This window comes from Trichoderma gamsii (assembly GCF_001481775.2).
Source record: "Trichoderma gamsii strain T6085 chromosome Unknown Scaffold_12.2, whole genome shotgun sequence".
In the NCBI taxonomy this organism is placed as follows: Eukaryota; Fungi; Ascomycota; class Sordariomycetes; order Hypocreales; family Hypocreaceae; genus Trichoderma; species Trichoderma gamsii.
Window position 1 is genome coordinate 393,888 of NW_020171349.1, and position 26,813 is coordinate 420,700.

Genomic DNA, 26,813 nt, shown 5'->3' on the forward strand with positions numbered 1-26,813 from the left:
TGCCCCGCTACAGCCGCTGGAACAAGCGCTGGGAAACTTTGCCAGGTACATGTGCCTTGTATCCTCCAGCCTTCTCCCTCCCCACAATTCATCCAAGCTCGCCTCGCATCAGTCTCTCAGCCTTATCGAGTTATCAACCCACTCGCGAATCGCTTCACGAGGCCACCAACCATCCCTTGAGCGAAGTTGCAGCTTCACACCGCCAACATCGCCAATCGAAGGGCAAGAATCATGGCGAACGAAAACCCCAAGCTGCTGTGGAACACCGAGAACGTCAAAGATGTTGCCGAGTCGGTGGGCATTGGCTCCATGAGCGATGAGGCCCTCAAGGCTCTCGCGCAGGACGTCGAGTACCGCATCGGCCAGGTCATCATCGAGGCTCTCCGCTTGATGCGTGCGGCACGACGAACGACCATGACGGTCAACGACATCTCTTTGGCCCTCAGAGTCCTGGACGCGGAGCCTCTCTACGGTTACGATTCGACGCGACCTCTGCGATATGGCGAGGCGAGCTTGGGACCTGGCCAGCCGCTGTTCTATATCGAGGATGAAGAGGTGGATTTCGAAAAGTTGATCAACGCGCCGCTTCCTAGAGTGCCGCGAGATATGAATTTCACTGGTAGGCTTCGTCTGGCAGACCGTTGATGCTCTACGCGCGGTTTCACTGACATTGTCTGTAGCGCACTGGCTTGCCATTGAAGGTGTCCAGCCCTCTATCCCTCAGAATCCAACTTCCGCCGAATTGAGACCGCAAGACCTGCTGCCAAAAGGCCCAGGAGCGAACCCTGCGCTGTCGGCCTTGGCTGGGAATGATACCTCTGCTGGCCAGCCTTCTGTCAAACATATTGTGAGCAAGGAGCTCATACTCTATTTCGACAAGATTCAAGCTGCCATCCTCGACGACAATCCAGATGAAGAGGTTATACGACTACGTCAAGCTGCGCTGGGCTCCGTTAGAGATGATCCCGGTCTTCATCAGCTAGTTCCCTACTTTATCAACTTCATCATGGACAGAGTCACGCACCAACTCGACGACACATTCACTCTGAAGCAGATGATGGAGCTGACAAATGCATTGATCGAGAACAAGAGCCTGTTTTTGGATCCGTATGCCAGCTCCCTCTCTGCACCTGTGCTGACGTGCTTGATGGCGAGAAAACTGGGCACAGACGAGGGACAGGATTCGCTGAAAGAGCAGTATGATCTTCGTCAGTTGGCGGCCTCTTTGCTCGGCCGCATTGCCCGCAAATACTCGGCGTCAAACTCCTTACTTCGGCCAAAGCTCACAAGAACGTGTCTCAAATACTTTCTGGATCCCACCAAGCCTCCCGCCGTGTTGTATGGCGCAATCCACGGCCTTCTTGAGGCAGGAGGAACTGAAGCAATCCGAGTTTTGGTCTTGCGAAACCTCAAGAGCTTTGATGCTGGGATCCTCCAACCCTTGAAAGAAAAATCCGAAGGCTCTATCGAGTATGAGATGCTCGTGCAGGGGCTTGTGCAGGCGGTAGCATCTCTTGCGCAGAGAACCGATATAGCAGATGGCAATGCAGCGGAAGCTAATGGAATTAACGGAAGCACCCCTGCATCTGAGCTTTCTGACCTCAGTGACTTCCTGGGTCCCATCGTTGGCGAAAAGATTGCGGCTGCTCGCAACCATCAGCTGAACAAGACAATTCTTGATGCTCGATTTTTAGAATAAAGGGTACAAAGAGGAGTGACTATGTAAACAGCCTCAATTAATATGGCATATGAATGAGGCGCACGGCGTTTTAGATTGGTTGATATCCGGGAAAACAGCTTTATACTGCACGATTAGTGCGCATTGTTCGGATTGTTTATAATTCTTTTTAATATCAAGATTTGGACAGTTAATCGAAAAGGCCTTCCATGGCCAGTCAGTTTTACCCTACACCTTCAATTGCTCGCCCAGTATTCCCTTTCCTTTATACATTTCCCACTCGCGCCACTTTCCACCTCTTACAAGCCGAAAGCCAAGTAGCCACTGCCAAGGAAACTTGACACCCACAGAGCAGTCTCTCCCCTCGTAATCTGTCTCTTGGCAAATCCAATACCCAGGTCGTATACCAGATGCTTGATGCCGTTGATGAAGTGGAAGGTGAAAGGGAAAGCCAAGGCGAACTTGATAGCGCCCTTGACGACGAAAGGCAGAGCAGCGAAGCCGGAAGCCAGCGCAGCGCTCTCGACGTGGAAGCCCAGAAGAGGAGAAGCGAGGTAGGCGGTGAAGTAGACGTAGGCGGCGCCGGAGAGCGCGCAGCCGGTGATACGAGTCCAAGCGGAGGCGCCGAACCAGGTCTGTTCCATCTTGTAGATGCCCAGGTTGGGAGAGACGGGGCGGTCGAGACGCTGCTTGACGAGGATCTGCTGGCCCTCTTCAGGGGTGAGCTTCTGAGTCGAGATGGGTCTGTGACATGATACAAGAGCATCGTATTAGCAAAGTTCCTTTGTTGATGTTGTTCTTCATGGAGGGGTTGCGTTTCGATTGTTTGCGAGCAACGGAGAGCGTGGGGTCGAGTAGCATTGCTTACCGGGCCTGTGAAGTCGACATGGCAGAGGCGAGAACCATGCAAGGAATGTTCTGGCTGAAGAAAGCACTGGGCTTAGTCGCGCCTAACAGAGAAGCTCCCAGGTTAGCACATCGTATCCCGCAAGGTTGAGGCTATTCGCAGCTCTGCCTCTCATGTGAAAGAGCCCGGGAGAGAGAGAGAAACATACTGCGCATGGCAGCGAGGCCGAGCCGTTGAGCGATCATCTTGGGCAAGCTAGGAAACGATCTCGAGGAGCGGAGAGGGCAGGTCAATTGGGCGAACTGGTTTAATTCCCCCAGAAGTCGAAAGTTATCGATTCCCTCGTTTTGTCGCTTCGGGCTCAAGATCCGTGACGAGCTTCTTCGGAACGGAACTGGCGCTCGGTTCCTCGGTTTAGGTGGGCCAATCACGCAGCTCCAATTCCTCATCGCCGGGTCCCTCTATCACGTGCCTGAATCGAAAGCTGACTCATCCTTTTTTTCCCGGTGCCCTGGGCTAATATTTTCGGCAGGAGCTTGCGGAGCTCTTTCTTTTTTCTCTCTTTTTTCTTCTCTTCAGATAGTCACGAATATCCGCCACGCGGTGTCTACTATGGACATCGATGTTGGCAAGGCCATTTTGGCCCGTGGATGTTTGGAGAGGAATTGATCCTTCGTTAATCTCGAAATTTGCTTGTCTTCCGTGCAGATTTCGTTTCATTCTGAGATCTACATTTTTTTTTTCTGTTGATGTTGATGTATTCGTGTCTATGACTGTATTCTGTAAACACGCATCCTCGGTGTAGGTGGGCCAACCATGCAGCTCCCATTCTCCTCGTCGGGTCTCACTCTTACGTGCCTGGCGCGAGTATTGAAGCCAAAAATTTTAATTACTGTCTCCGAATTGGTCGTCCATTATTACCATTAGCACCAATGCCTTCTGGTCATTCTCAATTTATTGTCCCTTGCTTCGGATCACCAAACTAGACTCTTCTTGTAAAGTGACTACCTGAGATCCATTATCCATTACCACATTATCGGTAGTAGCAGGACTAGAAGAGATAATAGCAGGGCTAGAAGAGAAGGTAGTGGCAGGACCAGAAGAAGGACGAGGATCAACAAGATTAGTCGAAGTAACTGGAGGGAGGCCAGCACGGGCGAATGCCGCCCGAAGCTCTCCGAGGAAGAGCTTCGCCCCCCTTGCACGTGTTTTAGGACTGGATCAATGTCAGAAATGAAGTGAATGGAAATAAATAAAACGAAAGAGACACCTTTCTTATTCTTGCTGGGTTTCTTGGTCTTCTTGGTGCCCTCGGCACTAGCGCAACCTACAGTATCAGTTCCGATACAAGATGAGGCAGAGGGAAAAAGCAAGAAACAAACTAGGGCCACCTTTCTTGTCGTCGTCTGGTGGGCCACCACCATTGCGCCCATAAAGGGCTGTTGCAACAACGTGCATGAGTTTGCTCATTTCCTCAGCGCGAGAAGGCATCTTGGTTGTCCTCCGTACCGGCGCCGTTTCGTTCTGAGATCTACGTTTTTTGCTGTTAAGGTTTATGCGCCTATATGCGTGACTGTATCTTGTAAGCCCATGTTGCAATAGAGAGAAGGTATCTAACACTCGGTTTCATTATCCAGCACCCTAGCTATAGCTTAACAACATAAAGGTCGTTAATCCGTGTATTAAGAATATACAACTGCTAAATGCATTAAAAAGCTATAGTATTAATAATATTACTAGCAGCAGCAGTAGAGATAGTAAAGGCGTAAATAGTAAAGATAGTAGATGTAGTAAAGACAGATGTAGTAAAGATAGTAGAAGTAGTAAAGATAGTAGAAGTAGTAAAGATAGTAGAAGTAGTAAAGATAGTAGAAGTAGTAGCAGCGATAGCAGTGGTAGCCCGCATTATAGCTGGAGTGCTGGACAATAGACTTGGGGCGCTACATAACTTTTCCCTTGTAATATGTGTAATGATCGTCAGAGGCCGTTGGGTCTACGCCTAGCTTTGCGCGATTGGTTCTGGATGCCTATTGTTGTATTGCACAATATTGCCAACAGAGATGCATTTTGTCTGGGCCTTAGTTGCTTTGCACTAGTAAGATAAAGGACGAAGAGTAGAAATACGTGTTGATTTCGGGCACATCATCTGAACAACGGCAATTCAAAAATTGGATTTCTGTTCAGCACCGAGGTTCTTTTTTGGCTTTGTCTCCGATTATTTTGAACACTAAAGAGACCTAGTCTATTTCAACGTGTTCACTCGTTAGTCAACTCTTACAGCAACTTATTGAGGATATAATATATGAGCTGCACGTCGTTTGTTATGTTTTCTAATCGCCATATTCTTTCACCAGTTGAGGCAATAGAGCAGATTACAACTTTGAGTAAACCATCTCCCTAGCCTTCGAAATGGCTTGGCCATCTGGGATCCCAAGTCTCAAGACTACACGCCCTGTGGTTACCACTACAAGGGCCCAATGGATTGCCAAGAAAAATGCAAAATTGAGAAAACAGACGTCAGACGAAAGCAATGGTTTTAAACATATGAGCTGCGTTGCATATCTGGCGCTATTTCATAGCATATTTATGGTTATTTCTCTGCCCGGTTTCATCTTGTATAAATTGGGGTCTAAGTTGAAGAGCTTCTTCTTGAACGTATTGAGAGAGAGGCAAGCTAGACGTGAATTCGAAAGATAGAAGCGGGAGGCGGATTGGAACTAGAGCGATTGCCGATGAAGGCCTCTCATCTATAATTAGAGGACTGTTTTACATAAAGTGTCAATTATCATCCATTTATCGATCTAATGTCAAATCCCTATCAAACTTGCGCTTTTCAATAAACGCTTTGGGATAAGAACACACACATTGTATAAACTCATTAATGCGCAGTGAGGCAAATAATAGTAATTTGAGAAGTATATCTCCTATGTAAAGAGTATGCTTGAACACATGACTAAAAATTAACCGCCCTCCAAGACAGAAGCTTGATTCCAAGACCTGCTGCCTTCAAAGGTCCAAAACTCTTCAAGCATATCCTAGCAGCTTTCTAAGACTTTCCTCAAGGCTTTCAATAGGCTTGCCATATCCAGGCTCTAGCTTGGCCGTATAGTCTCCATCGTAGCGATTCTGTTCATCGAATACTCCTGCGGTCCCTAGCATCGTATATGCTTTGCTAAACAGCCGATTCGTTACGCCTTGCTTGGTATCTTCATCCCAAAGCGCGAGTCCTTCCTTCTTGAAATTCTCAACAGAAAGATCCACAATGTTCCATTCTCCCGGAGCCGAGAACTTTTGAATCATGTCGATAAGCTCATTCGTACTAACGGCATAATCTGCAAAATAAGCAACCCGATTTCGGTAGTTTTCTGGGTTTTGAAGAACAGTCACAATAGTATCTCCAACGAGTGCAACATGACTGATTGAGACTTTCTGGTTACCAGAACCAAAGCGCGTGATGGTGCGATCCTTCTTGTTAACCCAGAAGAATCCCTCCTCGATGCCCCAGTCAAACCACGCCCCAAGAATAATGCCTGTCCATGATAGAGTGCAGTCAGGCGCCGACGTGAGTCTCTCAAGCTCTTTTTGTGCTTTTTGTTTAGGCTCAAAGATTCGAATTTCTGCAGAATGAGCGGAAAAAGAGTCGGTACTAAATTCTGGCGTGATCAAATGAGACACGCCGGCGGCCAGAGCAGCCTGTACGATGGTGCTCTGGTGCTCGGCAGCGGCGGGATTAAATGCTTCAACAAGAGCATCCTGGCCTTTCAATACCTCAGTAAGTGTCTTCAAGTCATCATAAGCAGAATTCTTGACAGCGATGCCTTGAGGATAAGTCGAGGTACTCTCGGGCCTCGCAATGACCGTTACAGTGAAGCCGGCAGAGAGCAAAGCTGGAATCGCGGCTTTACCAACATTTCCGGTAGCCTGAAGAATTTCGACAATATTAGTGATGAGTCATGGATGGAGTGTAGAAATAAAACATACACCAAGAACTGCGACTGTCTTGATCGGCGACATCTTGAGTTTATGTAAATTCTGAATATTTGAGGTTTAGACGGGTGACTGGTGAACTCCTTGTAATTTCGCTTGTGAATGAAGATTTCTCAAATAAATACATGGCGGAAGACCGACTTTATATGGACATATGATTGACTGTTTCATCCAATCCTGTTTATGTCTTTGCTAAAGAGAAGCAATACAGCAGCAACCTCTCCTATTACGGCGCTGCCTCTGATTGGGTGACTTACTCCTCGATAAGCTTAAAACGGACTTTCAACCTGCGCTAATGCATCGGCCGATCCCTGTTCAGATTTATCAGCCGGATGCCCCACGGTCTATTGAGAAGCTTAAACTCCGTGAAGTACCCTCTCAACTTGTACGCACCCTTAACAAACCTCTCCTCTACATATGTACCGACATAGTCTCTTTATTGCCAGCAGTTAGAGAGAATCGACCTTTGCATGACAACCAGTTCGATAGCTACATCGGCAGAATGCAAGTATCAGCTTATACATCAAACTACACCCATTCTCCGCCGCAGTTTCCAGTCTTTGGCAGAGCGGCTGGAGTCTGCCACCAATGCCGAAGATCCAAAGCCCGCTGTGACAAATTTCTTCCCGCTTGTACCCGATGTACATCGTACGTAACGCTTACTTCTTTATTCAATTTTATGAAGATCTGCTTTTTCATACTCTAGTTATCTAGGAAACAGATGCGATGCGTCTATGGACGCCAATTATCCACCAACACCTCCGCCGGCGGAGTTTGCACTGATGACGGAGAAGGCGTCAAACCGCTCACAAATCAGACGGCGTGTATTTTTGAAGTATCCCTTGAGACGTGCTACAAACTAGTGGGTATGATATCGGTCGCTCTGTTGAGTGGCATCGATGATGCTGAGCAAGATGCTTCGATTCTTTGTATGTCGCTTAAACCTACAGGCTTGACCGCCGCATCCATTGCTCAGGCATACAAGAAAAGGGTCCATGACTGGTTTCCAATTGTCACAGAAGACCAAATCATCTCATTTGCCACACCTTCTATTTCAGGAAACTGCCATGGCAGAGACGGCGTATTGCTTCTCTGCATGGCTCTAGTGTCACAGCAGCCGTGCGGGCACCCGGGTCATGGTATATGTTGCAACTTATATAAGGCAGCAAAGCAGTCTTTTCTTCTCTTACAAACTTCTTCAGGAAATAGTCTACAAACTCTCCAGATTGGTCTCTTGCTCTCGCTGTTTGAGTACGGCCATGGTCTCGATGAAGAGTCCAAACTCTCGATTGCAGCTTGTACAACCATATGCAGATCGCACAAGTTCCTATTAGATGATGGAAGCGAAGATGGAGAGGATTTGACTGTAGCTGCTATATGCAGGAGAGCAGTTGCGATTATGGACTGGTAAGTGTTTGGACTCGTCGGTCTCGGTAACCTGGAGGCCACCGTGTGCATAAAGTTAAATACAACGTCCCTCTAACCTTGCTCACGACAGCATGATAGAACTTCCAAAAGCTTCGACAAACATCCAAATATCGAAAAACATACAGGCATCGACAAATGATAATTCCATTTCATTGAATGAGCCTACCTGGTCCGGTGAACAAATACTAGGCGAGAAGGACCACTCGCTATCGAATTTTGAGATACTTTTCCGAGTCGCAACCATTGTTCGAGAGGCTATTCAGTATCTGAAGAACGACGTGACGATACAGTCTCCAAGTAGCTCATATACAGCAGTTGAGTCACGGCTTCGAAATATTTGCTTCGCTCTAATTCAAGCTGCGGGTACAAACTCTATTGTATTTTGCGATAGCATTGCCTTGGCACTGAGGTATGACTTTGCAACATCACGCCTAGAGCAAACCAATTGGAGTTAATCAGATATATTCAGCTTCCTATTCGAACTCCATGTATATCATACGAGGCAATCCCAAACGGTTATTAGCATAGCAGATAGACTTGCCATAGGGTCCTCGCGACGAATGGCAGTCGAGATCTGCAAGTCCATGAGCGAGACAGTGTTGAGAAAGGGAGTTGAAGGGCTTTCTCTGATTGGACTTTCATCCACGTGCCGTGCCGCAAACTTGCTGGCTAAAACCAACGTGGATTTACAAGAAGAGGGAATGTTTACTCGTTCTGATCTTGAAGAACTTCACTCGGCACTTGGCGAGTTTACGCACAGATGGCGAATTGGCGGTAAGTAAACCTTGATGTGATCTGTAATCAGTGACATGGTCAAGCTGATGGTATACTAGCAGTTTGTGGGAATACAACATCCAACTTGCCTCACCAACCTCATTGAAGTGACCGACGGCCTTCATCAGATTGATGTAATAACTAGGTGATTCGCAAGACTATGACGATGGAAACGCGATGTTACCACCGGCCATCTCATTGTTTCTATCAATTGGACCGAGTATTTAGGTAGCCGAAACCAAGGTGCAAACAAACTACTCCATGCAACATCTATAATGCCAAGTCTATTTTCAAGCATCTGGCTATGTTAATATTAAGTGGTATATGGCCCGATGGCAATCCACTACAATAGTCCTAGCGGCTGTTCGGGGCTCGAGTCCTTCCATATCCGCTGTAAAGTAAGCTTACTGCGGCATACGAGATGCTTATTAAAAGTTCCGTTGACAAAATAGGAAGGCAGCTCTAGTATATTGATCATGGGTGGCGTGCAGAGTAAACAATCTGAAGGGGTCAAAAACCGAAAAAGCTACAAGAATTAACTCCCTTTTGAGCATCAGTAGTCTATACCCACTGCTATGTTGACTGATGGTCTCTAGGCCAAGCTAGGTTGCTGCTATGCTTCACATAATGCGGATTCTCATTGTATACGGAGATAACCAAGGTTTTATCATTCTGGAGATAGAAAGCGGCCAAGTGATACTAAATATTCCGATATATATCGGGAATAAGCCCACAGGGTTGCTTTCAATATGGAGTACATAGGCTATCTCCCCGCGGAATATGAAACCCACCAATAATGTTTGGCTTGCTCAGTCTGTTCGGGTCGTCGGGCGCTGACCGTTCGTTACCTGTTAAGGATGGAGAAATATGGTTATACAGTCCCTATCAAGCAACTGCCAAGCTCTGAATAGTAATAGGAATACCCGGTTTCTCAACGACACAGAACAGGTTGGTATGCCCCCCTACGCTAAGGATGACACGCTCGATCAAGGAATACCAGGTTTCCTTGAGCTTTTCCCCGGCATTTCAAGCTGCGAATAGCCTAATAACCACTGTTTAGCGCCATTGTAGATTTTGTACTGTAGTAAGGCCTCACATGGTTTGTAAACGTTGATTGGGGGAGCCGATTTTAGCGACGGGCAGAAATCTGAGCCACTGGGGTCCGGGGAGTTGGTATATTGAATCAGTATCGAGCGATTGATTAGCTATAATGACAAAGTGACAAAAAAAATCATCCGATGTAAGATATCCATGGCTCAAACTGTTCTAGCATCACAGCTCAGGGTATGGCTACGGGTGTAAGAGAGCAAATCGTTCGGTGGTGGATACTGTAGCAATCAGGTATAAATACTTGCTTAACCTCCTCGACAGCTGGATTCTTTAAAGGCATTCAACTCAAAATCATCAATTATCATTTTCAATCCTCAGGAAACCGAACCAGTCATCAACATGAAGCTCTACACTGCTGTCCTCGTCTTCACCGCTGCTTTGGCAAGCGCTTGCAACTCCTGCAATGTAAGGCTCTCATAAATCCTGGATCTTGTCCATTCCTATGAGATGATCTTGCTAACGAAAGAAAAGGACTGCCCTGGTGACCAAGTGTGCAACCACTTCGGAGGCTTTGGAGTCGACCCAACCAGTTTCTGCGTTGAGCCCAGCGACCCCAGCTGCAACGACCCGCGTGGCAACTGCGATACCAACACTTGCGATTGATTTTATCAATAGAAGAGACAGAACGTTGTTTGAGGAAGTGATTAAACAAAGGGAAAATAAAATGAATGGATGACCAATTAGTAATGAACCATAGCGGGTAATTCTAATTTCCTTGACTGTTTGTCGACAGATCAAGCATGTGTGAAGCAAAGATTCGCTTTAGTGTGACCCAAAATCTCCATCCTTTACCAAAGCTATCATCTCCTGACGCCTAACTCTTCTTGATTATTATCCAATCCCCGAAACAAGACGTGAGATCATTGAGCGTAGCGCAACCTCTCAAATTTAGTACTCGACAGTTAGGTCTTTGATCAAGTCATGAAATGGTATATGGCAACTTGAATCGATATGAGAGAAGATTTATTTTGAAACAATCGCTATGTGATATGCTAACTAATACGTATTGGCTTTGGTTTCAAAAAAATGGGAAGAAAGAAGTCTGTTAACCAAAAAAAAAAAGGATATGACTAGGATATTTTCCTTCCTATAACCTTGTTCCACTTTTCAAATTTCCATTTCTCAAGCATACTTTCATCTCTGTGCGGTTTCTCGCCCCATATATCCTTTGTTTCCACAATCCCCTTTGCAATCCAGCTTCCCTGAGCCATGAACTGATTCCAGATCAAGGCTGACTGTTTGGCGGCTGCCATATCATCCTGCAAATTGAGAATGCGGCGGGCTATATCCTGCGCTTCGTTTTCCAGATGCTGGAATTTTTCAGGAGACAGAGCGTACAAGAGCCGTGACTTGACCATTCGACACACTGCGTAAGTGCCTCGCAGCCCTATGCGTGTTAGACACCAGGGTCCCAAAGTCTTATAGTCAAAATCTGGAGAAAAGATGAGAACGCCGTTTTCATCATCTACTAGCCCTCCATCTTTGACTATAGGATTCTTTCTTAGTAAAGTCAGCCATATCATGAGATTTTTACGCTTTGCCAATAAGCGCTCTATGAGATCGTCAACAACTTTCTGTGGAGGCGGACAGGGCGCCATCAGAAGTGCCGTGGTGTCTTTGAAGAGCCTGGGCAGCTCAATAAGGCCGCCCCATAGTGCGAGAACAAATTCTTTGTCGTTTGAAAGAGTCGCGTCTTCGTTGACGGCTTCTCGAATAACGGCCTGCCACTGTGATTGTTCCAAGAAGCAGGGCGTGTTGCTCAGAAATGCTGACATGACCTGGAAGAAAACGATGAGCCAAATTTTGCAAGTTGAGACTTTGGGGCCCGTGTATTCTTACCGTTGGCCCAATATGTGACAAGAACAGGGCCTTTTCAAATTCCGACTGGAACATGTGAGCTCCTCGAGCTTCCACGAGTCTAGCTGCACCACCGACGTGCTGCATCCAAGAATCTTTCTCATTTCCATTCAAGGCCTGTGAAAACACTCTGGTTAATTATGTCGAAGGGCTTGATATCTGGAGTATTGGATTCACCTCGAAGATCCCTAAAAGCTGTGTCGCACAAAGTGTTTCTGGCTTCGCCCACTCGCGTTCATCCAGTAATGCTTCCTGAAGCGCTTGAAGCGCCTTCTGATAGTGCATCAGCGCTTTCAAGTCCCCTTTTGGCGATCTGTTTTCCTCTAGTTGCGAAAGGTACTGGAGCTTCGCAATGACACTATCCGTTGCGTGGCGAAGTAGCTGCACATGTCCATATCGGCTTGGAATGAAGGATAGAAGCCTCTGGCTCGAGGCCTGTGCTGTTACGATGGCGTCTTTGGGCTGAGTTGGCTCGTAGAGATAGTGAGAAAGGGTGCCAACACCAAGACGAAGACCAGTCAGCGGCATAAGATTAAGAAGTAAGGAAAATTCTTTGGGCATCCTGGGATCCTGTAAGGAAAACGGTACGTAGAGATCTATAGATTGGCGAATGCGCTGTAGTTCATTTGAGTCGGGGATATCCTTCGCAACCTTAGAGCCGTCGGCCTGACTTATAAAGACAGGATACTGCCTCATGTTATGCTTGCCATAATCGCCTCTCTGTTTCCGGGCCACTGCGGTGTCTCTCATCGCCTGCTGCCGGATGCGCCGCCGAACCTGCGCATCGGGGACGAGGTTCGGCCCATCAAAGTTGACAAAGGAAAAGGACTGTGGCATGTCGCCCGTTGATAGATGGTATGGAGCAGCTGTTGTGGAAAGCGGATACTGGAGTTGAAGCAGAAGTGGGCTGGTCAAGGATTAAGAATTAACATCAATAAAGTGTCAGTCGATTGTGCTTCTTGAGGACTAGTTCACAAAGCAATCCTTTTGGGAGCAGTGTTGCAATTCGCTCTCTGGTTAGTATTCTCAGCTGAATTGGAAATGCGTGGAAGCGCGACCCGAGGGATCATGGCCGTGATTACTATTCAGAAATTCAGATTGAGTTTAGGGCATGACCAAAAACTCCGACGTATGCACAGTTCTGGGCTATATAAGCCACGGCGACATTTACGTGCAATGTGGCTTGTCGCTCTTTTGCTTCATGTGTTTGAAGTATACATGTAGGCGCATTTGTGTTTATCACCTGTCATTTATCAGTTATAGAGCAGATACAGAGACCAACATAGCTTCAGGGGTTCGAATCTTGGCATTATTCTGAAGAGTCTATCATGATGTCATTCATAGAGAGAAATGCATTACCAACTTCGTTATACCAATGCGCGAGTACAGACATCGTTTTTTTGCTTATATGGGAAGGATCAAAGCCTACAAGCTATCATGACCGATGCGAGCAGGAGAGCCTTGAACCGGTTTGCTATCGTTAGCGGCTTTGTCACGTAAACATCGGCGTCAATGACAGAATAAATCCGAGGCTGAGACCTCACCAACGCTTGCAATTTGAAGACATCAGAGATTTTATCTTTCACATAAAGAGGTACTTACTAGGTGCAACAAGTCGACATTACACAGAGAGCACAGTTAAGTGTCTCCGTCCTGCATGTAGGGCACTATAGAGGCGAGTGTGGCAATAGAGCAAGAGGCATCAGCAAGTGCACCGATTTGTAATTCAAACGCTGATATAAAAATCACTTTTACATGAAGTGGGTGATACAATATCTATCAGTAAAACCAGAGGCAGTTGATGGGCATGTTATACTCCGTACGCAGGGCTGTTATAGGCAATGCCCCACAGCGCTGCGCCCGTAGACAACTGAGGCTCTGGCTTCCAGAAGTCATAGAAGAGATGGAAGCTTCTTCAGAGTACCGGCGATCCGGTTCTTGGGCTAGTCCCCGCATTGCATCTCAGCTCAACTCTGCGAAACCAACCACTGCTGCTCTGCTGGTACCCACCGCTTGGTTTCAATGACACTATGTAATAAAATAGCGGCGAATAGCTTCTGCTGCTAGCATCAGGCTTGGGCTGGGCTTACTGCAGTCTCAATATTGATTCATTATCCCGACCTCGGCCAGGCTGCCGTCTAGCTGGCGCTTAGTCATCGCGGCCTAGCAGCAGCCATATCTTCCTCTGGGGGTTTGCGACAGTGACCAACACTAATCTTCAATCTCCACTCTTCTGCTTCATACGGGAATGGGGCTTCATCACTTGGTTTCCCAAAATCTGCGGCTTCTCGGACTGTCCCTGCATTGATGTCATCGCTGTGACTCTCCCCATGGACGTCCAGCAGCCGCCGGCAAAGTCCAGCCGCCACCTAGATAGAGAGAGGAAACGAGCGGCTCGAGCGTACGTTGCCCCGAGAGCTGAGCGAGCTGAAACCTGATGGAATCTTGTCTGACGCCGCAAATGTAGATGCGATGGCTGTCGCCGCCAGAAGGAGCGGTGCGATGGAGGCGTGCCGTGCCGGAGGTGCTTCCGGCTAGGCCGCCCATGCGACTTCACGGCTAGAGCCTCTGCCGATACCGAGTCCCAGGCCGGCGCAGGCGTGCGCCCGGGAGCAATAGCAAGGTAGAGCCTTCGATCCATGATGCTGTTTTGGTTGCCCATGCTCAATCTCAAAAGGCGGAATCGTTCTGACAACCACCAAAGACCCCGCGCAGCCGAGAGCGCCGCTGACCAGGCCAAACGTCTCGAGTACCTGGAACGGATTGTCCAGGGCTACGTCGGCAGCAAAGATGCGCTTGACCTCGAGGCTCTCAAGGATCTGGCCGAGGCCACGGACAAGCGCCGAGATTCCACTCGACCGGCTGATATCTCGTCCCAGAGCTCTGAGTTCGATGGCGTGGACGAGAAGTTTGAGATGCGACCTCTCCACGGCAATGTCACACGTACAAGCTTCATTTTGCCTGTTATGCCACGCTCCAGAAACTAACTCGAGCCAATAGATTATTCCGGAGAATTTTCGCACTGGAACTTTTCCATGCGCATAAAGAAGTGGATCGACCAAACAGTTACAAATGATTCTTTAAACGTGAATACGGCCTGCCATCTCTGTCTTTTACATCGAGGCTAACCAGCTTATGCAGCAACCGCACAAGTCCGCGACGTCATTCAAGGAGTATTATCGTGCAGAGGAGCTCCAATCAAATTCAGAAATCCTAGGATCACTATCAATGTTACCACCGAGACCCATCGCCGACTTTCTCGTTTACTCCTTTTTCAAGCATGCGCAGACCAACTATTTCTTTGTTGAACAGGACTGGCTCAGGGCCAAGTTAAATCTTGCTTACGAGAATCCTGGATCCTTCTCTCGGAGAGATGTGGGAATAATCGGCATTATTTTCGCTACCTTTGCCATTGGAACGCAATTTGCGTACCTCGAGTCCTTGGTTGAAGGCGCTGAGAACCCCACAGAGAAAGGGGCGGGCGCGTTTTCAGAAGATGCGGTTGGGATACTGTTCTATCAGCAAGCGTGCAGGCTGCTTCCAGATGTTATTACAGTATCCTCACTAGAGAGCGTGCAGGCCGTCCTATTGCTTGGTATATACACTCTGCCAGTGGATGCATCTGGATTGGCCTACATCTATCTCAACTTATCCCTTAAGCTGGCGATACAAAATGGCATGCACAGGAAATATCCCGTCGAAAATCGAGATGTGCGCATTGTCGAGACTAGAAATCGGGTATGGTGGAGTGTATACACGATTGAAAAGTATGTGATATCATTTCCCCTCGAACGAGTATAAAACTTGAACTCGACTAACATTTTAACAGGCGTGTCGGAATCTTCCATGGAAGACCTACATCTATATCAAGTACTGATGTGGACGCCGATTATCCGATTCATCTCCCCAATCTTTGGTCATCAACCACGCCGACCGATACTGCGCATCTCCTAGCGACCTTTGAACTAAATCAAAAGCTAAGCAGAATGTCCCAAGAGATGTGAGCAACATACTATTCAATATGATATTCAATATGAGAGCAAGCTGCTAATGTTTTTTTCTAGAACTGTACTACGGTCTTTACCTAAACACGACGTTCCAGAAGGTTTGAAAAGGCTCTTAGGACTGCATCGTGAACTAAAAGGCTGGTGGGAATCTCTGCCGAACGACATATTCTGTAAAGAATTTACGTCTCAGTCGACATTGTCTCGCCAACACATGCATCTGCACTTGGAATATTGTCTTGTACGCATGTTTGTCGGTCGCGTTTTTATCTTTCCCGAGGCAGGATTCAAAGATGGTAGCAGTCCGGCCACATCTGCAAACGGGCCCTCCAGTGCGTCGCTGAGTAGGAAGGGTACTCGTTCGACCTTGGTTGCAGACTGTACTGAGGCTGCACTGTCAATTATAGACACTTGTCGCTCTCTGCGCAATAGTATTGGACTCGCTCGCGCGTCGTATACTGAATTCAGCTCCTGTCGGGCGGCGCTGTTGGTCATCACCACGCAATGTCTTTCTCAGAAGACATACATGTTCCGACAGGCTTTACGAGATGGGCTATCTATGCTCAAGGAAATGTCAACTGGCAGCCAATCCGCACACTCCGAAATGTCGCTGATAGAGGCATTCGAACAAGCTATAGCCAACATGAACGCACATGAGCTGACAGCCACCGCAATGGTTAGCGAGTCTGAATATGCAAAGTTCAAAAAGTGGGAGCAACTATGGAAGAGCGACGCACCTACAGCAGAAATGGCCGAGACAGGCGTTGAAAACAAGCCAATGCCGATTGCGCCGCCGGTGATGGAGCAGCCGAGGCATATGGGAGAAGCTCCGAAGGAAGAACCCGCGATGATGCCACACGGTACTCCGTTCTTTGGTGTTGATGGACATTTCGCGTCGTTTCCACAAAGTTTGGATGACTTTTCGGCATTCTTTGGGAATGAGTTTGGAAACAACATCGACCCTGGACATGGATGAAGAAGCACTCACATTAAAGGGATGAATTCAACCTAGAAAGATTTTGAAGATGCCTCACGCCAAGCCGCCCAGGTTTGTAATACGACAGGAAACAGAGCTGGATGAGGATTACAGGGGCGGACGAGAACTGTGAGCAACTCCGCCGCAGGGCCTGCAGCACAATTTCCATGCCAGTTTTTACACAATGCTAGGCATCTGAAGGGAGAGCACTGACGTGGCGGCTGGAAAAAGCTTTATTCCAGCTGTCAATGTAAGACAAGGAGGAAGACAAAGGCTCGCCAACTTCGCATTGAATACAATAATAAGAGATAGGTCACATCGCTGATCTGGCAAAGATGGATAATACTTTGGGGGATCACTATATATGGTTTTAATATGATATCACTTCTGACATCATGGTTCCTGTAAACATGCGAGTGCTACATGTGGATGATTGTCAAAGCTTCTAATTATGGGGAAGCCAAGGGCTGAGATGCGTAGATCTGAGCGGACCCCTGCTGCCTTGCTGCTTTTGCGCGACTTGACAGTTCTACAGAGACGGATTGGGTGTGAACGCTCTGTAAGTCTATTTCACATTTCATCCTTTGATCTCATGTCAGTTATCTCAGCTCTGACGCCTACTATTATTAGCAATGGTTTTCATGATGCAAGACACGGAGATGCGCAAGGTCACTGCCAGCCGCAAGTCCCCCTAGAGAGACGCGATGCGATGCGACAAAACATGTCCACCCCTCAGCATTGCGCAGGCCGTTTGAAGATGGCCATGCCCTGAACCAACGCGGATAAACAGCGTCTCACTGGCGTCACGGCGATCCTGCGCTTGCATCGCCATACCAGACCGATCAGCCACCAGCGCCAAGCTACACCAAAAGCGTCGGCCAGCGCGGGGGTGAAACCAGGCACGACGGCGCCTCGATTGGCCGGGCCCCCTTCTGTTTCATTTCCCAGGGCTGTGGGGAATGCACATCTGAAACCTCCGCTGCACAGCCCTCTTTTGGCCGTGCGGAATGGTTGATGCAGTTCAAGAGCCAAAACATGGCGTACAGTAGTGGTGGTATTGGGGGCTGGCTAGAGAGACATGAGAGTGACAAGGCGGCCGTTATATACGAGGTGTTGGCTGCTGCTGAAGGTGGCTGAAAGGATGGTGTTTTGTTTTGCTTTTCTGCAAACAACACTCTCTTACACACACATTTACCTCCTCGTCATCCATAATTCTCTATTACGGTGATGGAAAACGACAAAGGCGTCGTCATGGTGCGCGAGATGTCGAAAAGCATACTAAGCCGCTCGATTGATCAGTTACACAGCGTCGCCAATCGCCTGATAACGCGCTGCACAGAAACCCAGGAGAGTAACACATGCGAAAAGCCCTTGTCTCAAACGCATATCCTCATCGCAGTGGTCATCTCTACAGCGTATGATCTCTCCTCTCCTCTTTATGCTGTATAAAGATGCAAGCTTGCTAACTCTTGTTGCCCATATTCCAGCCTACTACTCGGCGGATCCGTACTGTTGGTTCTGTTCTGGCTGCACCTGCGGCGGAAGAAACTCGAAAAACTCGAAGATGCGTCTGATCCATTCGAATTGGCGGCGTACGGTATAGACCCGCCTGCTGCGCAGAAGCAAAGGAGACGCGATCGTTTACGGGCAATCATGGCGAGATGACGAGAAACATGGAAGATGCATCGTGTTGCAGTTTCTATCAACGACACTGAGCATCCGTATGCATACAAATTTTATATAAGAGGAAAATAAGGTGGTTCACATATAATCTTTGGCCATGGAGATCCGACACCTCGCCAGCTGAGAGATGACTGGGCGGCTGGTCGAATTTTTGGACGAGGCGATTGGTTGAATGAGTCAACAATGCGCGCTCATTACCGCAGGCCGGCATAGTGGTTTCATTCTTGGGAGCGGAAAATTGGTATTGTTTACACGGATTGGAGTACGGGACGGTTATTACGGGATATAAGATTGCGATGACTTGGGTCGAATTGGTCTCTCTTCCACGGATCAATCTAGGGATTCGAGCAGATGCTGGATGACTACCAGCCACCTTGGGCATTTTTTACTTCTTTTGGGCGCCAAAGAGCCTGATTGGGCTATTACATGTAGAGTCACAGCGCTTATACACATATTTGAAGCATAGCTACGCCGGGTTTCCATGCAAACAACAAGTGACATGAGAGTACAAGAAGAGGACGTTGAAAGAGATAAGTTGTTTCCTTTTCCCTATAACTTTCTAACAACTAATTCTAAGAATTCCAATTCATTAATGCAATCGCTAAACCAAATATTAAACAGGAGCTGTTCATTCGTCCTTTTCTTTTTCCAAACTCACGCTTAAATACCAGTCATGATCATCTTGGTAGTCAGATACTCATCAACACCATACTTGCTACCCTCTCGCCCGAATCCACTCTCCTTGACGCCTCCAAAGGGAATAGCAACGTCGCTGATGGCTCCAACATTGACACCAACCATGCCCACCTGCAGCGCCTCCGCAACGCGCCAGCATCGGCTGTTATCCTTGCTGAAAAAGTATCCCGCCAGACCAACATCCGCATCGTTGGCCAGCGCAACAACCTCCTCCTCGGTATCAAACTTGAAAAACGCCGCAACAGGTCCAAACGTCTCCTCCCTAAAGACCTGCATCTCGGGCGTAACGTCCGCCAGAACCGTCAAGTCGTAAAAGTTGGGACCAAGAGGCAGTCTCTTGCCTCCGTGGAGCAGGCGAGCGCCCTTGGAGACGGCATCCTGCACGTGCTCGTCGACCTTTGCCACTGCTCTGCTGTGAATCAGGGGCCCGTGTGTGGTCTTGCTGTCGAGGCCGTTGCCGACCTGGAATGTCTTGACGACGTCGACGACACGCTTGACAAACTCCTCGTAGATGCTGCTGTGAACAAAGATGCGGTTGGCGCAGACGCATGTCTGGCCGGCGACGCGGAACTTGCAGCCGATCAGGTGTTGCACTGCGGTGTCGAGGTCGGCGTCCTCAAAGACGATGAAGGGTGCGTTGCCGCCCAGCTCGAAGGAGAGCTTCTTGAGCGTGGAAGAGCTCTGGTTCATGAGGATCTTGCCCACGGGGGTAGAGCCGGTGAAGGACACCTTCTTGACAATGGGGTTCGTGGTGAGGACCTTGCCCACAAGAGGCGTGTTGTCGAACGCAGTGATGACATTCACAACGCCCTTGGGAATACCAGCCCGGTGCGCCAACTCCGCCAAAGCAAGCGCCGTCAAAGGCGTCTCCGTAGGCGCCTTGACAACAACCGTACATCCCGCAGCCAGCGCAGGACCAACCTTGCGAGTAATCATGGCCGCAGGGAAGTTCCACGGCGCAATCAGGCCGCACACGCCAATGGGCTCTCTAAGCGTAACGACGCGGCAGTTGGGGGCGCTGGGCTGGATGACATCGCCGTAGATCCGGGGCGCCTCCTCGGAGAACCACTTGAAGAAGTTTGCGGCGTAGGTGGTCTCGCCGCGGGCGTCGGTCAGGGCCTTGCCGTTCTCGAGAGTGATGATCTTGGCGATGTCCTCTGCGTTTTCGACCATGAGGTCGTACCAGCGGCGGAGGAGGCGGGATCGCTCCTGGGGAGAGACCTTGCGGAATGACTGGAAGGCATCGTTGGCGGCGGTGATGGCAGCCTCAGTGTCTTCTGCGTCAAATTCAGGGCATTTTGCGACCTCCTCTCCCGTAGCAGGGTCTATAAGTCGTGTGTTAGAGAGGATTTTCATCTATACGTATACATAGACATGGCTCTTTTTGTCTTTGCGTTTGTAACTTACTGTCGACAGTAAACTGTTTTCCAGACTTGGCTTCGACCCATTCGCCGTTGACGTAAGATTTCGTCTTGAGCAGCGATGCGTCCTTGAGGACCGATGCAGCAGCAGCAGACATTGTGTCCTGTTGTGTTTCCAAACTTGTCGTGATGCTGTTTTCCTAAAGTATGACAAACAAACAGGTTCAGAAATAATTTAATATATTAATGTCTGGATATACGTATATGATAAAATGGACTCTGTCATGTCCTCCCGCCTCTTCTTATAGAACCGGCTACATGGCAACATCCGGATCGATCCCGAACCCCATTATCAATCCATCAAGAAATTCACATTACCAAATTGCATCCCCCATCCACGATTCATTTCCCTCGCCGCCAATTCCGATATCGTTCATTCCATCTCACATCTTCCATCTTCCACGGCCGGCATCTCCAGAAAACCAGCCGGAAGCTGTTCACGTGGGCCCGGCACCGCAGCCGGAACCGGGCCGGTCGTCGACGCTAAGCCCCATCCCCACGCCCGCCACCGTCGTTAGCCGGGCGAGCATTGCCGGGAGGAAGGGCACTTATATAGACTCGAAACTATAAAGAAGAGGTATGCGCTACCTATCTTTGTGTATAGTATCTTGTTCTTTTGTGTTGTATAGCAGGGCAATATTCTTTACTTTCATCACAATCAAGTTCAATTTTACTGCAGCCAAAATGGGTTCTGTTCGCGACGTCAAGGTGGCCACTGAGATCCCCGGCCCCAAGTCCAAGGCTGAGGCCGAGAAGCTGGGAGCCTTCTTTGATAACCGAGCATTCTACTTTATTGCCGATTACGACAAGAGCTTTGGCAACTAGTATGTTTGCTTTGACATCTTATGAAACTAAATGAAGCATAGAAGCTAACCTTGTTAAAGCATTGTCGATGTTGACGGCAACCAGTTCCTTGATGTGTATGTCTCATAGACTTATAGTTGCACATCATACATCATATTCTTCAGGCCTTGTATCTAACATTCAACACAGCTACTCTCAGATTGCCTCCATCCCCGTTGGCTACAACAACCCCACTCTCATCAAGGCCGCCCAGTCCCCTGAGCTGATCTCCGCCCTGGTCAACCGCCCTGCCCTGGGCAACTTCCCCTCCAGCCAGTGGCACGATGTCCTCAAGAACGGCCTCCTCCGCGTCGCACCCAAGGGCCTGGACCAAATCTTCACCGCCCAGTCCGGCTCCGAGGCCAACGAGCTGGCCTACAAGGCCGCCATGATGCTGTACCGCCGCAAGCAGCGCGGCGAGGGCGTCGAGTGGACCGACGAGGAAATCGCCTCGTGCCTCAACAACGCCAAGCCCGGCTCCCCGGACCTGGCCATCCTCAGCTTTGCAAACTCCTTCCACGGACGCGGCTTTGGCAGCTTGTCCACCACCCGCTCAAAGGCCGTCCACAAGCTGGATATCCCCTCCTTCAACTGGCCTCAGGCTCCCTTCCCGGCGCTCAAGTACCCTCTCGACAAGTACGAGGCTGAGAACGCCGCCGAGGAGAAGCGATGCCTCGACAAGGTTGAGGAGCTCATCAAGACGTGGCAGTTCCCCGTGGCCGGCCTGATTGTCGAGCCCATCCAGAGCGAGGGCGGTGACAACCACGCCTCTGCTGCTTTTTTCCAGGGCCTTCGTGACATTACCCAGAAGCACAACGTCACCATGATTGTCGACGAGGTCCAGACTGGTACGTCAAACTATCTTACAGGTTCAGTGTATCACAAAAGTCGCTAATGCACCGTGCGTAGGATTCGGCGCCACCGGCAAGTTCTGGGGCCACGAGCACTGGAACCTGACTTCGCCTCCCGACATTGTCACCTTCTCCAAGAAGGCCAACACTGCGGGCTACTTCTTCGGTAACCCCAAGCTGGTACCTGACAAGGCTTACCGCCAGTTCAACACGTACGTTGCCATGCTATGACGGAGAATCTTAATTACTTTAATGTGTACTAATTTGAGAATAGCTGGATCGGTGACCCAGCCCGTGTTGTCATGGCCAAGGCCGTTGTCGAGGAGATTCTGTCCAAGGACCTCTGCAACCAGACTGTAAGTCTAGCAGAAGAAAAATTCATCTTCACTTCGTTGGTTTCAAAAGGCTAACTTAATCTTCTTTTAGGCTCGCGTTGGTGCGGCTCTCTACAAGGAGATGGAGCGCCTCGCCGAAAAGTACCCACAGTTGGTTCAGAACCTCCGTGGCAAGGACCGAGGGTGAGTGTCATTCTCAGCCAATGATTGAATCGACATTTTGAATTAAACTAACGCCTCTATGATAGAACCTACATTGCCTTTGACACCAAGGACTCTGCCGCTCTTGTCAAGAAGATGAAGACGCTTGGCGTCAACATCGGCACCTGCGGCGTCCGAACCGTGCGACTTCGCCCCATGCTTGTCTTTGAGGAGGCTCACAGTAAGTCCAGCCACAATTCTAGTTTCTCTGTGATCCAGCTAAACTAATTATTTTTTTACAGTCCCTTACCTGATTGAGTCCCTGGACAAGGCCCTTGGATCTGCATAGAGTGGGGAAAAAAAGAACTTGGGAAGCGAAAAGGCGTTGTTTCATAAGAGAAGCCATTTCTCACTAATTGTTTTATCTGTACATATACCTTGAATTTGGCGCGCATCATATGGCTTTAAGAAAATAGGATTTCAGTGGAAAAAGGAAATACTATACCATCTCAAAATTGTTACCCTCTTCAACTTATCCTCTACATAATGTGATTCCAAGTATCCAGTAATCTACGTACGTACAACCTCTTGCTATGGAATTGCACCTCAACAATCGTTGACTATTTTGATGACATTGATAGCCAATTGGGTGAATTACTATCATTTTCCCCTTCCATCCCTTATCATCCGCATCTCCATATCTCTACACATCTGCCGAGGTGCCGAGATAGCAAATTCTTGCCTACCAGCTGCAGATTCACCTCTTTGCTATCGTGTGGGGAAATTCGCCACTACGTAATGCTTTGATCATGCGGGCATCAAAACAAAATTCGCGCACTAGACCCCAGAATCTCCTCCCAAGCTAGTTCTAGAACCTCTCTCGCTATGAGACACCTGTCAATTCTTATCTCAAGCCTATCAAGTCGAAAAGCGTGGAGAAGGCTTCGCCCATCTCCGGTGGCCGGGCCGGAGGCTGGACCGCCGAAGTCTCGTCACGTCCCGAGTCAGGGCAGGGTAGCCTCCTTCTGTTGTTCCTGTGGCCATTCCCCGCATTCTCCATATTCGAAAAGCCCCGGCAGATGCTACGCCGGGAGAGATAACGCCAATAACGCCCGGGGGGCTTGTCCGGCATTTTTTTGCTTGCTGCCGGTTTTACGTACAGCGAGTGAGACCGGTTCCGAGGGACTTCCAGATGCTTCTCCGACAATAGCCAGCGGCGTGATATATATAATTCGCCATGGATCGCCGTTGTGACGCTGAATCGGAACATAGAGGGCAAAAGTTGCCTCATTCGGCAATATGTACGGCTGATATTTTACGCAGCAGCCATCTCCACAACGGCTGTAACGGTAAACGCCCTTGCAGCGCATCTCTTCTACATCTCAATATCGGTAGATAACAGGAGAAATCGTACATGAGATAAGAAGTCAAACATTTTTTATTATTACTGGCTTCTCTTTCCCCTAGACTCAAAGGGCAGTATCAGACTCAAAATAACAAGCAGCCCAAACAAGGCCGCGCACACAAACAGCGGAGCCGTCGTCTCTACATTCGCATAGCTTCCCACCAACACTCCCAGAATACCGCCGACTCTGTTGAGGACGACGCAGAGGCCATAGCCCGTCGCACGATGCGCAGAAGGCAAGATCTCGGGCGTATACGCATAAATCGTGCTATAGTAAATGGTTCTACAAAAGAATTAGCTCTTGTCCGAGTAACAATTCATTAGTAGGGATATGTATAAGTTGCAAACTTACGATGCCGCCGAAATGGCCGCCGAAACACCAAGATTCTGCGCCGGCGTCTTAATCTGCGTATAGCCAAACTGCAACACCATCGTGATCAGCGCGCCAACAGCAAGCGTGCCCCGTCGCCCAAACCACTTGGACTCAATCAGCACCGCCGCAATCACAGGACCAACAAGTGCAACAACCTGGTTGATGGCATAGTCCCTCCACGTCGTATAGTTGGAGCTGTCGCCAACTTCCGCGCCCCGAGACTGCAGATAGAAGGGCAGGAAGACGCTGTACAGCGGAGAGACCATGCCGATGACGAACCAGTTGGCCAGAATGACGGTCGTGGACCAGGCCAGCTTGCGCGTTATGAAGAGGCCCTTGAAGTGGTTCTTGAGCCGCAGAGCGGACCAGACGGATTCTTCTGTGTGCAGAACCACGCCCTCGGCCTGTAGCCGCTCCAGCGTCAGGTTGTGCGACTTCCCAGCTCGAGTCGAAAGGTCGTTGAGCGTCTTGATAACCTCCTCATCGCGATTCTGCGCAATGAGCCACCGCGGCGTCTGGACCATGCGCACAAACGCCAGGCGCGCAAATGCCATGACCAACACGAGACCGCCGCAGGTGAAGTGAAGATATCGCCAGCCCATGTTGTCCTTCCGAGTGCACACCGCCGCGTCAGGCGCGCAGCTAAAGTTGCTCATGAAGGCCCATGCAAGAAGACCCGTGATGGTGTATCCAACAGCCCACCAGACGGCCATGAAGGTGACGAGCCATGCGTAGCTGGTGGGGAGGAACTCGAGGAAATTCGTAGCATCGAGGATGTAGTTGCCTCCAGCACCCGCTGAGTAGATGGCCACGCTATTGTTGGTTGACAGGTTAAACATCTCAACTCAAAGAGTCTACTTTAAAAGAAAAGACCACTTACATGGCAGAGAAAGAGATATACGACGGCATAGCGCCCGCAATGAGGACAAACACAGCGCAAGAGAGCAGACTCGTGTTAAAGGCCAATTTCCGACCAATGATATCGGCAGAGAAACCCCAGATGCCGGCTCCCACCAAGAGACCAACTTGTGAAGCCAGCGGGATGCCGGATATGTGGGCACTCGGCAGTCCGTATTCCTGCTGAACTGCCGGATTGGCAATAGACTGGCAGACAACTAGAAGCTACATTGTGAAAATTAAAAATCGCAAATGTCAGTTTACAAAACACACTTTAATTGAACAAGAGTTGATTGAGAGTCGCGCAGTCCATACCGAGTCAACCGCATATCCAAACCCATTGAGCCAAAACAGCTTCCACTGGAAGCTCGTCATGCCGATCTCGTCAATTGCATTGTTCACGAGCGCCATCTTCCGAGCCAAGATGGGGTCAATTGCCTTGATGTCGAACACATCGCTGTTGGAGCTGGAAGATGATGCATCTTCGTAGTGAGAATCGACCACAACGGTGGACTTTTCGTTACTGTCGGGCACATCGCTCTTGTTGGAGCTTGAGCTCGCAGCGTCAATGGGCTTTTCTTTCTCAAGCACCGCTTCAGATGGAGTTGTTGCTTCTGTTGGTTCAATCGCCATGGTTGCCAATTACATAACAGACCGTCGGGTACCAAAGTCAAAAGACGATACAACCAAAATTGAAATAGTAATCTTTCCGAGTGTAATTTTAAACTTATCTTCTTAAACATGTCCCAAAGTATATATAAATTTGCATCCAGTCACCATCTCTTTTCAGCTGCCGGCACATCTCAACGAAGGATCAAGCTAACGGAATATCACGTTGCGCGCACCTTTGGTGTGAGGCTGCATGGCCTGGAGATCACGTCTTCGATATCGAAATGGTATCATATATGATGCGTCTTAACACGCCGCCAAGCGCAACAGGCGCGACAAAACGTGAGTTACACAGTAGTTTCGATAGTCGATAGACTCAAAGAAAGCTTCGCGCCTTTGCGAGATAAGCGATCTGTCATTACATTTTAGACCTATCAGCTTGATGGCGTTTGCAACCTAATAATGGTATCATGGCCCTTGTCCGGCCCTAAACAACCAGCAATATACAAATCCAGACATTTGATTCCACATCTCAGAGCTTCGAGTTTAGCTTCCCCGCGGGATGCATCACTTATGCATTACATGCGAGATCGCCGGCATGGCTGCCAACTGCAACGAATTCGCGGGGTTATCAGCTCGCGTTATTGGTGTTCCCGCGCTGGCGTCATCTTGAATGGGCATGGCGATAGCCTCCTGCCATGCAGATTTGACAACTCCGACCATGCGTTCGCATCGGGGCAATGAGCCGATTGGTCCGCCATAAACTATTTGCTGTTGCAATCTTTAATCATTATTGCTTTTAATTCAGAGCCGAGAGCCAGGGCCCTGGTCGTATAAAAAGGCGAAGGGGCAAGAAAGATCAGCGGAAAGGATCTTGAATAAAAGACAAGGGATAAAG

At 48.9% G+C, this 26,813-nt stretch overlaps 10 protein-coding genes across 10 annotated transcripts; 4 read left to right on the top strand and 6 right to left on the bottom strand.

Moving 5' to 3' along the window:
- Positions 1-231: 231 nt before the first annotated feature.
- TGAM01_v204307 (transcription initiation factor TFIID subunit 6) lies at positions 232-1,699 on the top strand (the record flags this gene model as incomplete). The annotated part of the gene is made up of 2 exons (XM_018811041.1): positions 232-619; positions 681-1,699. The coding sequence occupies 2 exons, from the start codon at positions 232-234 to the stop codon at positions 1,697-1,699; spliced, it is 1,407 nt and encodes a 468-aa protein (XP_018655745.1).
- A 278-nt stretch (positions 1,700-1,977) lies between these two features.
- Positions 1,978-2,770, bottom strand: TGAM01_v204308 (succinate dehydrogenase cytochrome b subunit; the record flags this gene model as incomplete). Its single annotated transcript, XM_018811040.1, has 3 exons — positions 1,978-2,422; positions 2,547-2,628; positions 2,734-2,770. 3 exons carry the CDS (start codon positions 2,768-2,770, stop codon positions 1,978-1,980), a joined length of 564 nt encoding a protein of 187 aa, XP_018655744.1.
- Positions 2,771-3,479: 709 nt separating this feature from the next.
- TGAM01_v204309 (hypothetical protein) lies at positions 3,480-4,016 on the bottom strand (the record flags this gene model as incomplete). The annotated part of the gene is made up of 2 exons (XM_024549394.1): positions 3,480-3,741; positions 3,874-4,016. 2 exons carry the CDS (start codon positions 4,014-4,016, stop codon positions 3,480-3,482), a joined length of 405 nt encoding a protein of 134 aa, XP_024405858.1.
- Positions 4,017-5,549: 1,533 nt separating this feature from the next.
- Positions 5,550-6,539, bottom strand: TGAM01_v204310 (hypothetical protein; the record flags this gene model as incomplete). Its single annotated transcript, XM_018811039.1, has 2 exons — positions 5,550-6,446; positions 6,507-6,539. 2 exons carry the CDS (start codon positions 6,537-6,539, stop codon positions 5,550-5,552), a joined length of 930 nt encoding a protein of 309 aa, XP_018655743.1.
- Positions 6,540-6,982: 443 nt separating this feature from the next.
- Positions 6,983-7,923, top strand: TGAM01_v204311 (hypothetical protein; the record flags this gene model as incomplete). The annotated part of the gene is made up of 2 exons (XM_024549395.1): positions 6,983-7,164; positions 7,227-7,923. The coding sequence occupies 2 exons, from the start codon at positions 6,983-6,985 to the stop codon at positions 7,921-7,923; spliced, it is 879 nt and encodes a 292-aa protein (XP_024405859.1).
- Positions 7,924-10,894: 2,971 nt separating this feature from the next.
- On the bottom strand, positions 10,895-12,518 carry TGAM01_v204312 (hypothetical protein; the record flags this gene model as incomplete). Its single annotated transcript, XM_018808230.1, has 3 exons — positions 10,895-11,602; positions 11,664-11,798; positions 11,859-12,518. 3 exons carry the CDS (start codon positions 12,516-12,518, stop codon positions 10,895-10,897), a joined length of 1,503 nt encoding a protein of 500 aa, XP_018658501.1.
- Positions 12,519-14,011: 1,493 nt separating this feature from the next.
- On the top strand, positions 14,012-16,661 carry TGAM01_v204313 (hypothetical protein; the record flags this gene model as incomplete). The annotated part of the gene is made up of 7 exons (XM_024549396.1): positions 14,012-14,082; positions 14,149-14,304; positions 14,359-14,624; positions 14,682-14,767; positions 14,823-15,448; positions 15,511-15,681; positions 15,746-16,661. The coding sequence occupies 7 exons, from the start codon at positions 14,012-14,014 to the stop codon at positions 16,659-16,661; spliced, it is 2,292 nt and encodes a 763-aa protein (XP_024405860.1).
- A 2,343-nt stretch (positions 16,662-19,004) lies between these two features.
- Positions 19,005-20,559, bottom strand: TGAM01_v204314 (succinate-semialdehyde dehydrogenase; the record flags this gene model as incomplete). The annotated part of the gene is made up of 2 exons (XM_018808232.1): positions 19,005-20,365; positions 20,448-20,559. 2 exons carry the CDS (start codon positions 20,557-20,559, stop codon positions 19,005-19,007), a joined length of 1,473 nt encoding a protein of 490 aa, XP_018658503.1.
- Positions 20,560-21,040: 481 nt separating this feature from the next.
- Positions 21,041-22,980, top strand: TGAM01_v204315 (4-aminobutyrate aminotransferase; the record flags this gene model as incomplete). Its single annotated transcript, XM_018808233.2, has 8 exons — positions 21,041-21,285; positions 21,346-21,381; positions 21,455-22,152; positions 22,214-22,367; positions 22,430-22,511; positions 22,582-22,673; positions 22,739-22,872; positions 22,934-22,980. 8 exons carry the CDS (start codon positions 21,041-21,043, stop codon positions 22,978-22,980), a joined length of 1,488 nt encoding a protein of 495 aa, XP_018658504.2.
- Positions 22,981-24,075: 1,095 nt separating this feature from the next.
- On the bottom strand, positions 24,076-25,939 carry TGAM01_v204316 (hypothetical protein; the record flags this gene model as incomplete). Its single annotated transcript, XM_018808234.1, has 4 exons — positions 24,076-24,319; positions 24,389-25,222; positions 25,290-25,531; positions 25,622-25,939. 4 exons carry the CDS (start codon positions 25,937-25,939, stop codon positions 24,076-24,078), a joined length of 1,638 nt encoding a protein of 545 aa, XP_018658505.1.
- Between the last annotated feature and the right edge of the window lie 874 nt (positions 25,940-26,813).